Consider the following 13,480-nt stretch of genomic DNA (forward strand, 5'->3'; position numbering starts at 1 on the left):
TGTCTCCAGTCTCATTCAACCATTTAAACCATTTAAACGTGATATTAATTTTGAGAGCACAAACACTATGTGAGATATAGGCTGCCGGTCATCCACCATCAGTACAATGATTCATTCATCTGTTTCTGAATAATTAAGTTCATTAATTAGTGTCTAATATATACATCCAGACAGACTTTAAAAGGCTTGTTTCCATGTTTCATAGGGTATTTGTTGAATAATGCGACAAGATTTTATTCAGAACTTCACCTCTAAAAGACTATTCTGAACGCTTTCAGTTGAACAAATTTGTCAATGAAACATTCACATTTCCTTTTCAGCTTCACAGCATCCAGCTTTTACAGTGAATGTAATAAATTGCATATTTAGTTGTTTAAAACACCAACATGAGTGAAATATCTACTATCTTTATCATGTCTCATCCATTGCTTGGTCACTCAAGGCAAGTGGCTGAAAAGGATTCCTGTGATCAAGGATACCCACACCAGTCTTTAGATGAGACTGAATCGTAGCCTGGAAACAAGTCGGCCTTGGTGTGGTGGTTGGCCTGCCGGTGAAGTCTGGTTTTGGATCAAATTCTAGGCTGGGAGTCAAACTCTCTCAATCAAACTCTTTTTTTTTCAATGTTCCCACTAATGAACGGCACTAATTGATTGAAAACGCTGGTGGGAGGGGATGAGCGTGCATGGTGTTATAGAGAGAGTGAATGGGGTTTGAACACAAACAACGTCTGGATTGGGTCCAGACTGATGTGGGGGCCCACGGCGGAGAGCCCTGAGTATTGTACATAGAGGAGAGGATATAATACAGGGTACAGTGAACACAAGGGAGCAGACACATAAAGGCACAGACAGCTCCAACCCTCTGAAGCCGCTGCCCTGCTGAGAGTGAAAACACTTTGGAGTAATTACAATAATTCGTGTGGGTTGTGCATTTGTAGCCAATTATAAGGAGAATACATGTTTTGTAAACATTCTGCGGAAAGATTTTATGTGCATCACACTGGCCTTTTCTTCTATTTGTCTTAAACTGACTATATGCAAGGAAATAAATCCGAGCCACCAAGAAAATAAATGCATCACAGTACATTCAACTGCAAAAAACCCCGTCTTTTGTCCCCCCGGATAATTCCTTGCAACCAAGCTAGCTTGAGTATGCAATCACTGATGTCTTCTGTTGGTAAGAGTGAGGTGACCATTCCTGTGGAAAAATCGAATTTGATCGCTTGTATCTGCAGTCTCATTCTTTCTAACACTATCCAAAGCTTGTGACCACTAGGTGAACAAAGATCAACCAGCAAATCAAAAGCTTTGCTTTGTTGTTCAGTTCAATGTTTACCATCACAGGCAGCTGGCTCGCATTCAACCCCACCATCCATTTCGCCCTCTCTAATGGAAAAAGCTCAAGATACCTGCACTGCTCCACTTTGGGCCACACTTTTCAGTGACAAAGCTTCCACTCAAGTCCATTGAGACCTAACAGACAGTGCTTAAATTGGAACGCTCCATCGCCGGTATGGTGATTTCTGACCAACTTGTTACCCAGTACAGCCATTTTCTAATGAATGTAGGTATTTGTGATGTTGTTATTGTAAGTGTCAGCCAAAATAAGCCCATTTCTTGCTCAAAAAAGCCAACAGAGGAAGCAAAAATGGGCAGCTGTGTGAGGCACACAAAATATTGTTTAGTTTGCCCCCAGAAATTGCCGATAAATGGTCTGTACTGAGCCCAGCAGGTGTCTGGTGGCAGATTTTTGGTAACTTGTGCACATGACCTACCATCAGTGTTGGGCAGTAAAGCATTACTTAGTAACACATTACAGCAATGCGCAATTTTTTTTCAGTAATGAAAAGTGGGGCTACATCCTTCAGTTCAGTGATTACAGTACATTACAGTTTCTAATCCCAGTAACGCTCCATTACGTTGACATTATGTAGGGTCGTTCGCTGTCTTACCGGGAGTTTGATGGATGGTTGGTATCAGTTTTGTCTCTCTGCAATCAGCGGACAGAATGGTCAGGTACATGTTAGCTCGGGGCGGGAACAGGAGGTGTGGGCGGTGCCGCTACCTCCAAAGTTGTCATATTTACATGTTGTGTCTTCTTAGCTTGCTTGCTAACGTTGGCCACGGCCTACATTCAGGAATCACCTGGTTTTGTTCACAGTTGAAGGCTGTGTTAACCCGGTGGCTTCACTGTAAGGACAGAACGTATGGAGTGCTGCGTGCTAACGTTAAGATAGCTGTTCAACCATAATGTCTTGATTTGTAGTTCTACACGTTTTAAATGCGTTTGTCACATGTGGGTAACTTGCCCAACACAATTACCATTTGTATTTCATAATATACTCATTTGTTCCCTCAAAAATGCTGCATGTGCATGTTATGCAGGCTGCAAGTACTAGCTCCTTTTTCAAGCACTGCTAACAGATAACAACATTATGAAACTACAGATGTGACATCCTAATGTCACTTAAGTGTTAGCTGCACTGTAACATCGTGTTCAAAACTATTAGAAACTGGAGGGAGGTCAGCATCTGTCGGACTCCACTGTTTCCTTCATATCAAGACTGGTAAGTAAATGTACATTTTTATGCATGGAGGAGAAACTGTCTTATAAAATATGAGTAAAAAAAAAAAAAACAGCAACAGAGGACCTTACACAGTATTTTGACCAGTGACACAATGGACGCAGACCACTCGTTATTCTATGGTAAGCACCCAAACAGAATAGCACAGTTAATGAAATGTGAGTGAGGTTAAGAATGACTTAGTTTTCATTTTCATATATTGTGAGTGCACTTTTAAACAGGAAGTGACGCATTTTCGTGTCTTCTTTAGGAACACCCACATTTGAATGAATTTTCCGCATGACAGAGAACTTGTACACTCAAGTCTCAAATGGTGAAATTAACTCTTTTGGCTTTGTCCACTCCCTAATTCCCTTTTTCTGAGTCATTTTATGTCCTGGAAAATCAATATATGTGTAAGGTTGAGAAACCAACAGCAATTTTGACAAGTGTCATTACATTTCTTAACGGGAATATATTGTACCTCAATCCATGAAGTGTGAGTTGTCACATAGAAGACACACAATCTACAATGTATTATAAATGTGATGACTGTGAGATTTAGAAGATCTGGACACGTATAACCCAGAAAGCCTGAACGCCACGAAAGGAAAAAGAAAAAATATATATATGTGTGTTGTGGCTCCTGCTATATGTTTTTTGAGTAGAAATTTGACAATATATTTAGCAGAAGCAGCAGGGACAAGGAAAAGAGAATATAGTGGCAGAGTCTTTCAAATGCATTCAGTGTGCAACACAGGTCACACCATCTTTACTGCCTTTACATCTTGTATAGCCAATTTAAAGTATGAAACTGCCAGCGATTGTCTTTGTGGGATGTCGGCTCTTTATTTGCCCATTGCAACTTTTTCTACAGTAAATTGTCACACCACAGCCAAGGCGAACTGTGTGCAAAACAAAGCACAAATGCTGGGTAGTAGTGGAAGGAACTCGCATTTTCAGACAGAAAATATCACATAGCAGACACAAAACATGAAGTAAAATCTAGCAGCAATGGAAATATAGTCAACAGAAGTGAGTCTGTCATACTGAGGCCTATAGGCCTACTGCTTTAGATTTTAGATTATAATAGCGTGTACCACATCCCTTGGATGTCTCAAAAATGGCTGCAGTTGTTTTCTCTCCTGTTCTGTGTGTGGAAAGCAGCCGCTGAAATGACGGCACAGGAAGCCTGCTGGAGTCCACCACATACAAATAGGAGGTGGCAGCTTTTATTTTCCCACCTCAAAACTGCCTTAATAATTAAACAGAACTGCAAAAACTGCTTGTGGGAATGCAAAAATGAAATGCAAACATTTAAAAGGAAACAAAGTCTCTGGAGCACATTAGGAATTTCAATATTCACATTTTAGATTGTGTTTAAATAGCTTCTCGGAAATGTTCCTTTAGATATGAGTTCTTCCAAGATCATTTGCAAACATCCAAATCTTCTTTTCTGACCTCTTGATGCTTCATTTTTAATGGACCCATTTGGACAAGCTGCAGTAAATCTGCACTTACTTTGTTAGCAAAAGATTTTATCTTTCTCATTTGCCAACGCAACTAGAGGCTTCTGCAGGTTTAAGTAGACTATGCATGTGTTGCATTTGGTTTTGCTACAGCTCTTAAAAATCTAGTGTCCTCTAATCAAGATCAGGAAGTTTTAGTTAAATGGGACAGTGCTGAAAGCTGGTGGAATGCAGCTGAATACATTTATTTAATTACTTTATTTAGTATTTAAGTAGAAATTTGAGTTACTTGTACCAAGTATTACCTTTTGATGCCACATTCTTCTTCCACTCCACCATATAACTGAGAGAAATATTGTACTTTTTACTCCACTACATTAATTTGACAGTTTATAAAATTTTACATCCAAAACGTGATTAGCTAATAAAAGATGATGCATTTTTAAAGATTAAATTACGAATTACACATGATGTGATAATATAAAAGCATTCAGTACTGTTACTTTTGATACTGTAAATACAATTTGCTAAAGCTACTTCCATACTTTTAATTTAACTAAGTTAAATTTGAATGGCTTTCATACTTGTAACGGAGTGTTTTTACACTGCAGTATTATTTAAGTAAATGATCTGAATGCTTGTTGCTCTACCTCTGGCAGAAAGACACTTCAAGATCTGGCCACTCGTGCCAATGATTGGGAAAGGGGGTTAATCAATTCAACGAACAACAAATTATTATTATTATTATTATTATTATTATTATTATTATTATTATTATTATTATTATTGGAAGGAGAAGGAGAAGGAAAAAAGACATATTTCCCCCTTATTAACCTTTTTCTTGATGGCAGCATGCCTGACTGAGCTCCGGTGCGGATTTATTACCTCGTCATTACAGCGGAATTTAACAGCTGGGCGACAAAAACTTCTAAACCGACAACACTGACAACGCCGCCATTCTTAAGGCTGACTGTGTCCCACAAAAGAAAACATCAGAGTCGATGAATATCAGAGTAGGCTACACGTTACAGGCCTACAACTTGAATCGGGTTTTTACGTGCAACCGTGGCGTTGCGATTAATCTTATCATCTCACGAAGAAACAAAAGACAACCTCAAACAACTTTTTTTGATGTTTTAAATTAAATTTATTCAAAAACCAACGACTTAATGGACAGGAGTAAAATATTGTGCTCATAGACAATATCACTTATAAACAAACGTATACAACACTTCTCCACTGAAATGTGAAATATCATACTTTACACTTCTTTACATTGGCGATTACTGCAATCAATACAATTTTCTTTCTCTAGAAATAATTCCTTAAATAAACTGGGCGCTGCTGCTGGCTGCTTCTTTAAGAAACAGCGCGCCTTGGCAAGAAAGTGCAAATTAGAGTACAGTGTGTTATTCGGTGAGGCGCAGGGAGTCCGAGATCTTTTAATGAGGGGCATGGAAATAAGTTCGATTATAATATAATCATTATGCATCTGTTTTGTTGAAATGAAATGCCCATTGCTGTTTTTAAAGTGCAACTGACAGTTTAAAAAGGGAATATGGGAATAGTGTGAATGTGTTGCCCATTTTTATTCACAATAAAAGCGAAACAAAATTTAGAAAAATAAGAATCATATTCTTTTGCAGCTCATAATTTTTCAAAATGTGTCCATATCCAGTCTGATGGAATGTAGTGCTCATATTTTTGGATTAGGCCTTGTTAAGTAGCTTTTATATTTCCATAGATCTTTTCTCAGGGCGAGACATATTACAAAAGACAGTCCTGTTACCTTTTTTTTTTTTTGGCAAAAAATATATCTAACTTAAGAAGTCATTTAGCCTCATATTCACACTTGAAAATGTCTGTAAATGATGTTGGATCATTGTTCGTGTTTTGTGCGCAGTTGTTTTCATGGTTTTGTAGAAGTGTTAGTATTTTGAAACGCAGCAGATAAAGACAGAAAGACAGAAGAAACATTGTTCGCGTGTCCTTGAGCAAGACACCGACGACTACCTGCCCGATAGCTGTGACAACAACTATGTGGAAATTAACTTTTATGTGTATGCCCAAATTTGATATTGGTTTCTCTAATACATTATGATGAAATACCAAAGAAAAACACGAGTCCCCTCTGAGTCAAAAAGCAATATTTCAACTGCGAATTATTATTAAGTTTGGAAAATCTGGTGACAAGTAGTTCAGACGCCCTTGGGTCAATGTCTAAAATGTAAAAATTCAAGGTTCAGTACAAGACTAAATGACATGTTTTGTTGTGTACATAATTTAAAGTCAATGGGAAGTCCCTCTGTGGGCATGAACACATCTCAGTCATTATTTTTGCTCGACTCTTGGTCGCTCTGGTCGTCGGTGAAGCACACGTCCACATCGCTGTCATTGTCGCTCTTGTGCTCTGCGTCCTCGAACAAGCCGCCCGGTTTGTCGTCCACTTTCTTGATGGTCTGCCCGGGATGTCTGGACTTGACGTGCCTCTCCAGGTCCCGCCTCCGCACCAGCACCTTGCCGCAGAAGTCGCACCTGTAGGGCGTGTTCCCCTCCGCGTGCAGCCGGATGTGTTTGTTCAGGTTGCTGGGGTCTCCAAACGGCCTGAAGCACACTTTGCACTTGAGCGGCTTGTAACCTGTGTGAGTCCTCATGTGTATTTTCAGGCCGTATTTCCTCGAGTACAGCTTGCCGCAGTACAGACACAGGTGTCCCTTTTTCGGTTTGCCAGACCCGGGGTTGCTGGCGCTCCCGGCGGGCATGGAGTCCAGCCTCGTCCGGTTCTTCTCCGCGGCGATTTCAGACAGCTGTTGCGTGTGCATAGCGATCTCCCGGTCGATGTTGGCGATTGAGCCTATGTCTTGGTTCAGTGAGGGCGCACCGAAGTAGGACATGGACTCCGGGTACTTGAGGAGGTTGCTGAAGTGGAATTTCAGCGGATAGTAAGGTGAGCTATACAGAAGCTCCCCGTTATAGACAGTGAAGGGCATGAGTGGGATGTTACAGTCTCCACCATAAGTCTTGACACCGTCGAAGTGAGGGAGAGAGAACCTCTCAAAATGGAGTCCAGGGGGCATCTGGGGATAACGCGACGGGGACAGGCCGGAGTGCATCCGACTCTCTACGTGCTTAAAAGCTGAGGTCTCCTCCATATGAGGCAGCAACGGGAAACCTCGGATACCGTTTGTGCACGGCACAATTGGAGATGCGGAGTCCATAATTGCAGGTGCGCACTTGGGAGGGTGGTTCCCTCCTCCATTTAGAGTCTCGCCTACATTGCGGATTGGTTTCATGTTTCCAATGAGTTTGCTGAATCCCAGACCGCTCAGCTTCCCATTTGCGTCCTCTCTGGAGGCGTCCGCGCCCGGGACTTTGGAGACGCCGGTTGGTTTGAAGGCAGAGCGCACACCCGGGTGGAAGCCCATGCTGCTCAGCACTGATGATGTGGCGCCGAGGCCGAGGATGTGTCCTTGGTTTCTGGCTGAGGTAACGCTCATGTCGAGGGCCCTGTCCTGCTCCTCTGAGCTGCTTTTCTTTGACAGCCCCACTTTGTTTAGAAACGGCGAGGAGGGCACTGCCCGCCTGCCAGAGTCTGAGATGGAGGAGTTACTGTGACCGCTCCTCGGAGAGGTAGAGGTGTTGGGGATGTCTCCAGACTTTGGTGACCTGCTGAAGGACTCCGTGCCTCTGGCCTGCTCGCTGCTCACAAACCCCCGTCCGTTGCTCAGGGCGCAGTGGAAGTGGACGTGGGCCTTGAGTGTGTTCGGGTATTTGAATATTCTCCAGCAGTACCAGCAGATGTAACGCTCCTCACCTGTAGAGACAACAGGAAACATGACGTTAATGATCAGATGGATGCGGATCATTAAGTCACACAACACAGCGTGAAGCCAGACAATACTGATGACATGGCAATTTACAATTATATTCCCGTGCGTAAAATGAAAATAACAGGTTTGGTAACTATGGAGAAAAGACCTGTGAGCGCCTGCACAGACTACTGACCCCCCCTCCTCTTCCCCTAATACCACCATAACTACACAAAACATGCTCACATAATTTCAGTAGAGGGTGTAATGTAATAGAAAATACACACATTTACATAAAAACCGAAGGGATTGTCATATGAAAGCATTGCAATATAGAATCGATGTTTCCTGAAAAATGTCCCTTTTAAAGAGCAACATTTTCATCAGTCACTGCTGCACAACACCGGAAATTTAAATTAAGGCCTAATGGATATGATCCGGTTTCTAAGATCTGGTGCCAAATGGTGAAAGACACAGGAGGCCATCTTAATGGCCCCCAGTCGAACACTCAGAGGTTAATATAGATGTAATGATTTTGTAATCCTCATACGGGTCATTGTTTATGATCGCCATCAAAAGAGCAAACGCCCTGCCCAATCTGGCGCTCACAAACCGATGCATTGAATGCGGGACTTTCCCTCTCTGTGCTCTTTCCCGTGGAAGTGACAGCAGCTGTTGCTTGAAATCGCAAGTCTCCAGAAACAATGGCGGCGGCCCATCTGTTGACGCCTAATAATGGGAGAGAGCGTATGTCCAGGAGCGCACACGGTGTGCCGGGCCGGAGAATCAGGGTAATATACACCCCACATAAAAGTTAGCATTCATTAGGCCACAATACCTTGACGCACCCACCTAATTTACCGTGAAGCACTTGTTTTTGAATTTATTTGCTTTTGAATACATGAATATTAAAGACGCGCTGACATTTGTTAACCTCCGTCTGCAACTGAATCACCAGCCTCTTCTTCTTCCATGGTCGCCGAGACACGCCGGCTTCTGCTTTTAATTACTTCTTTATTCCATGTTACAAGCACCGTAATTACTTCATCACAATTGTATTATTTTTCTCGACGCAAGTTTGATATCATTTCAAGCTTCGCCATTTTGCTTTTACATTTATTGAATTAGTTAAGAGGCCCTTCCAGGTCCAGATAAAGTGTATAATTCAAAATCATTGTCAATTGATGGAATTCGCTGCAGAGTATCTGTTGATAATAATCTTTTCTTTAAAAAACAAACGGATTAGTTCCCGTTGAGCTGCTGAGATTAGGGAATAATCCCCAAGCGCAAAGCCAAATGATTAGCAGCCCAAACAGACAGATCAAAACGCCGAACACAAGCAATCATCAGATATCCTGAAAGGAAAGAATATCTGTGGTAATTAAAGCTGAGACTGCGCTATAGTGTCTTATTAATTGTGATTTGTAATTGATGTCCTGTGTTGTCTCAATATTTCATTATTAGCGGCCTACACAATCTGGCTAAATACCGTACCGACCCAGTCACTGCTGTCTAGGCCTGAACTAATATTTCCACCCCTTTATTTTAACAAATGAAACTTTTTTTTCCCAGAGGAAAGTGATTCTTAAATTGATTTCATTTTTCATTCAATGAAAACTGTGCGGTGCTTTTCTCGATTCTACGTCAAATAAATTAATAAATCATTTTTAAAAATGAATTTAAAAAAATTGGCTGCCTGAGGAAAAAAAAAAAAACAACATCCAGTCGATTTCCATCTCTGAGCGATAAAGGAGGGACATCACGGCTCTTGGCAGTCATTTAGCTGTGCAGTGGTGGCCCCCGCGACATGTCGATGCTGTGTCAGAGTCCACAGTGAGCCTGACACCAAAATTAATATTCAACATCTTTATAGGCAATTAAAAAATTGGAAAACAGCCTTAATTTTTTTTCTCTCAAAGTCTATGTGTATTATTATTATTATTATTATTATTATTATTATTATTATTATTATTATATCTAAAATCCTCAGTGTTCCACATCTGCTGCAGTCAGATAAAACCTTAGCATTCAGAGCTTGTGTGCTGGTTATTTTATTTCCAGACAATAGGCCGTTTGATTCAGCTCTTCCCCTCCTGGATCATTATTAGCAGTCTCATTTACCTTTTTCGTCGTGTGTGGGAGTGGCCGTGGTGGGGACGTCGTACCACTGAGCCAGAGCGTTGGAGTACCAAACACTGAGCTCCTCTCCTGCAGGGATTTCCCTCAGCACGCGGTAGAAAATCTTAAAACAGCAGAGGAGCAGAGAGGCTGGAGTTATCTGGAGTGTCCAAAAGGGAAGAAAAGATCTGCTATTGGCCTAAAAAGTGTGATGTGATGAAAATTCACCTGTCCGCCAGGTAAGTCCGACACAGCCTCCAGGTTTTGCTCGTGGCTGTTCCTGGCGGCGCGGATGAATCCGATCCAGTCTGGCACTGGACAGCCCGACTCATCCACGAATTCCCCCCGTACCAAGCGGATCTAAGCCAGCCAAGAGACGGTCAGAATGAGCGTGAGCTTGACAACTGACTGTAACATGACACATAAACACCAAGCTCCTTCAGCGTGTCTCTGCTCACAGACCAACACAGGCAGACACACGGTGGGACGGACACACACGTGAATATATGAGCTACAGCAGTTACAAACACACTCGGCCTGTTCTTAAAAAGTGCAGCTTTTGCTGTTTCCTTTCCAAACTGTATTTATCACCCCCCCAAATTTATTGTTTTCATTCGTTTATTTCTATTTTATTGAACGAATTTTGTCGCCAATATTGTCGCCTCTGCTTTATTACCTGGAGCTGCTGCGTGACCAAGACGCGCTTAATGCGTCTTTATCCGCTCTGCTGGTCACGGACTGCAGAGAATGCCACACGGGCCTAATTGAGTTGATATGGGAAACGAATTTGAGGAGTGTCAGAGCGTTTCTAAACTGTTCAGGGACATTAAAGATCGAAGCGCGACATTTGACACAGAGAGTGCACCTGATGATCGCTGGCAGCCCGGGGCCACGCATTTAGACGCATCCATCCCAGCCGCTGACAGCTCCCATAATAACAGGGTGCGGTTATGGACGCACGTATATCCGCACATTGTTTACTCACGTGCGTGTAAAAAAAAATAACTGTTTGCAAGTTCGATTCTTCATTTTTAATATTTAATGTCTGAAGACTTTTCATTTCTAATTCTTTGCTCATCTTTAAAAGTAATATATATATATATATTATTTAGCAGCACGCTGCTGTTAATTCCAGCCCAATAACATGAATGCACTTTGTTGAATTTTCTCTTTTATCGCTGTTGTTATTGTTATAATTGTTCCTAGCCCCCGGCTGCGGGCCCGGCCTCAGTGGCATCTTTCTGTGGCCGGATTACATTAAAACTAAACGGCTCATCGTGATAACAGGCCCGCCAGGCAGTGAAATGTGAGGCGGCTGAGGGCACGAGATCCCACCCAGCAGACCCGGGTCGCCCATTAGGCCGGTTAAGTAGAAGCACAGACTGACAAGTCGGCCACTAATGGAGCTCAATTATTTCCAACTTGACAGGCCAAACCAATTAATAAGGGAAGGCCCGATGGAGTTTGACAGTGCAGCTTTAAAACTCTGTTCGTTTTTAATATTACAGGCTTAAGTGTGAAGGGAAAACAAAATAATGTGTTTAGATATTAAGGAGGTTATGTTTGTAATCGGTGGCGTAACTTTTGCTCACGAAAACTTTTAATTTTAATTTTTAACTTTGAAATAGTTAAAATAATGGTTCAAGTTTGTTTTTTTTAAATGCAATTTCAGAATAACTAAAGTGGTAATAAATAAATAAATAAATACATAAAAGTTACAGCAATGCAACCTTCATTCCAAGCTGTCCAGTGCACCCGATGAACCCGCATCAAAACAAGACGCAAAGCTATAACTTCGAGATAATATATTTTTTGAAAAAGTGTTTGAAACTTACCTTCTTCTTGGGTCCAACGTCCTTACGGTCCGACACGTACTTCCCGAGTTTGAAGATGCCCGGTACCGGTCCTATCCGGAGCCCGGCCGGGATGCTGCAGTCCGCAAACACACTGACGGTGGTGGACGCCCGGGTGGCTTGCATGGCGTGGGGTGAGATCAGAACCATGAAGACTGATGGAGACCGAGTGGGAGAGTGCAGGGAAGGTAGGAAGAGGAGGAGGAAGAGAGGATGAGGACCGGCCGATATCCGCCCTCAAAGTGACGCGGTGGCGTTATGCTCCCCGGCTTTTCTAGTGATGGTGCAGGCAAGGTACCCCCCCTCCACACACACACACACACACACACAAACACACACCCTCCACCCCTTTCGACCTCTCCAGCTCAGGATGTGTGAGTGTGTGTGTGTGTGTGTGTGTGTGTGTGTGTGGGGTGCAGAGAGGTGATGCTGTGCTATAAGGTAGTTTAAAAGGGGAACGGGGGGGGGATTGGTCCTGAGTTTGCAGCAGCGTGTGTGTGTGTGTGTGTGTGTGTGTGTGAGTGAGTGTGAGAGAGTTGGGCTCTCCCAGCAGCTGTGAGGAGAGGGAAAACGGGCCGGCCTGGTCACATGGAGACTTTCCCTCACCCCACCGAATAATGAATTGCTCCAAAACGGTCAAGAGACACAAAGGGCCAGGCGACCTTCCCATCCCCAAAATCCAATTTGTCAAGGGCAGAGAAAAGAGGTGCAGAATCAAAGGTCCACAACGACCATTAATCCTCAGCATGTGGCTTTGTCCTCCAGACAGTTCCGATATTTTAACTGACAAATCCACTGTATAATTTATCCATAAATCCTCACCCTTTTCCATTCTCCCCTTTCAAGCCAGGTTTTGGAAATCAGTGGCTACTTTAAATCTACTTGGCTGGCATTCTTTGGGTTTTATGCACTTCAAAGCACTTTATTCTCCCTCCTCCTTTGTGTCCTTAGTGTAACAAAAGGAGCAGGAAAGTTTAGAGGACTTGTTAACTTCTATTGACTCTCGGCGTGTGCCGGGTTGAGATCAGGCAGGTACTGAAAAGGGAGAACCACCAGCAGGAAGAGAGAGAGAGAGAGAGAGAGAGAGAGAGAAAATAACCATCACCATATCTTCCCAACGCACACACACACTTGTGGTTTTCTTGTCTTCCTCCTTCAGCACAGATGTCCTGCTGTAGTCATGTGCAAGGGCAAGAAAATAAATAAAAATAAAAATACTATCACACAAATAATTGTATAATTGTATGATATTTTTGGTAATGCTACACTACTTGCATTATTTTACCATATATGGGGTTTTTCAATTCAGGTATCAAGTTTAGTAAAGAAATATTAGTTTATATTTATTGTTAAAACTATCAAATGAATGCCAAAAATTGAGCTATGCAAAATAAGACAGCTCACAATATCGCATGCAGCAAAAATCTCAAAACAGGGACATTATGTAAATAGATTATGAAGACATTAGAGGAAGATCAGTAATATTAGGGTATTAAAATAATTCAATATTTTGTTTAATATGGTCATTTTAAATCCATGATCAAAAAGTCCCAAAGTCACTAAAGGAATATAATAGAAATGATTGTGATTAAATGACTGATTCAAAGGGTTGGACTAATTGACTTGAGTGTCTTGATTGATTGATTGATTTTGCAATATTAAAAA

At 42.1% G+C, this 13,480-nt stretch overlaps 1 protein-coding gene across 1 annotated transcript; it reads right to left on the reverse strand.

Moving 5' to 3' along the window:
* Positions 1–5,158: 5,158 nt before the first annotated feature.
* On the reverse strand, positions 5,159–12,068 carry prdm13 (PR domain containing 13). Its single transcript, XM_044209180.1, has 4 exons — positions 11,798–12,068; positions 10,191–10,322; positions 9,966–10,086; positions 5,159–7,849 (listed from the first exon to the last, which is right to left on the reverse strand). The coding sequence occupies exons 1-4, from the start codon at positions 11,963–11,965 to the stop codon at positions 6,360–6,362; spliced, it is 1,911 nt and encodes a 636-aa protein (XP_044065115.1). The 5' UTR covers positions 11,966–12,068; the 3' UTR covers positions 5,159–6,359.
* Positions 12,069–13,480: the final 1,412 nt, after the last annotated feature.

Source organism: Siniperca chuatsi, linkage group LG9 (genome assembly GCF_020085105.1).
Source record: "Siniperca chuatsi isolate FFG_IHB_CAS linkage group LG9, ASM2008510v1, whole genome shotgun sequence".
NCBI lineage: Eukaryota > Metazoa > Chordata > Actinopteri > Centrarchiformes > Sinipercidae > Siniperca > Siniperca chuatsi.

What these genes read in the sequence shown, in the direction of transcription:
- prdm13 (XM_044209180.1), bottom strand. Translation starts at nt 11,965, where the DNA reads ATGGTTCTGATCTCACCCCACGCCATGCAAGCCACCCGGGCGTCCACC. An exon ending in ACGTTGGACCCAAGAAGAAG is followed by an intron (nt 10,323 to 11,797) that starts GTAAGTTTCAAA and finishes TGGCTGGCTTAG; the next exon opens with ATCCGCTTGGTACGGGGGGA. An exon ending in CGGACTTACCTGGCGGACAG is followed by an intron (nt 10,087 to 10,190) that starts GTGAATTTTCAT and finishes TGCTGTTTTAAG; the next exon opens with ATTTTCTACCGCGTGCTGAG.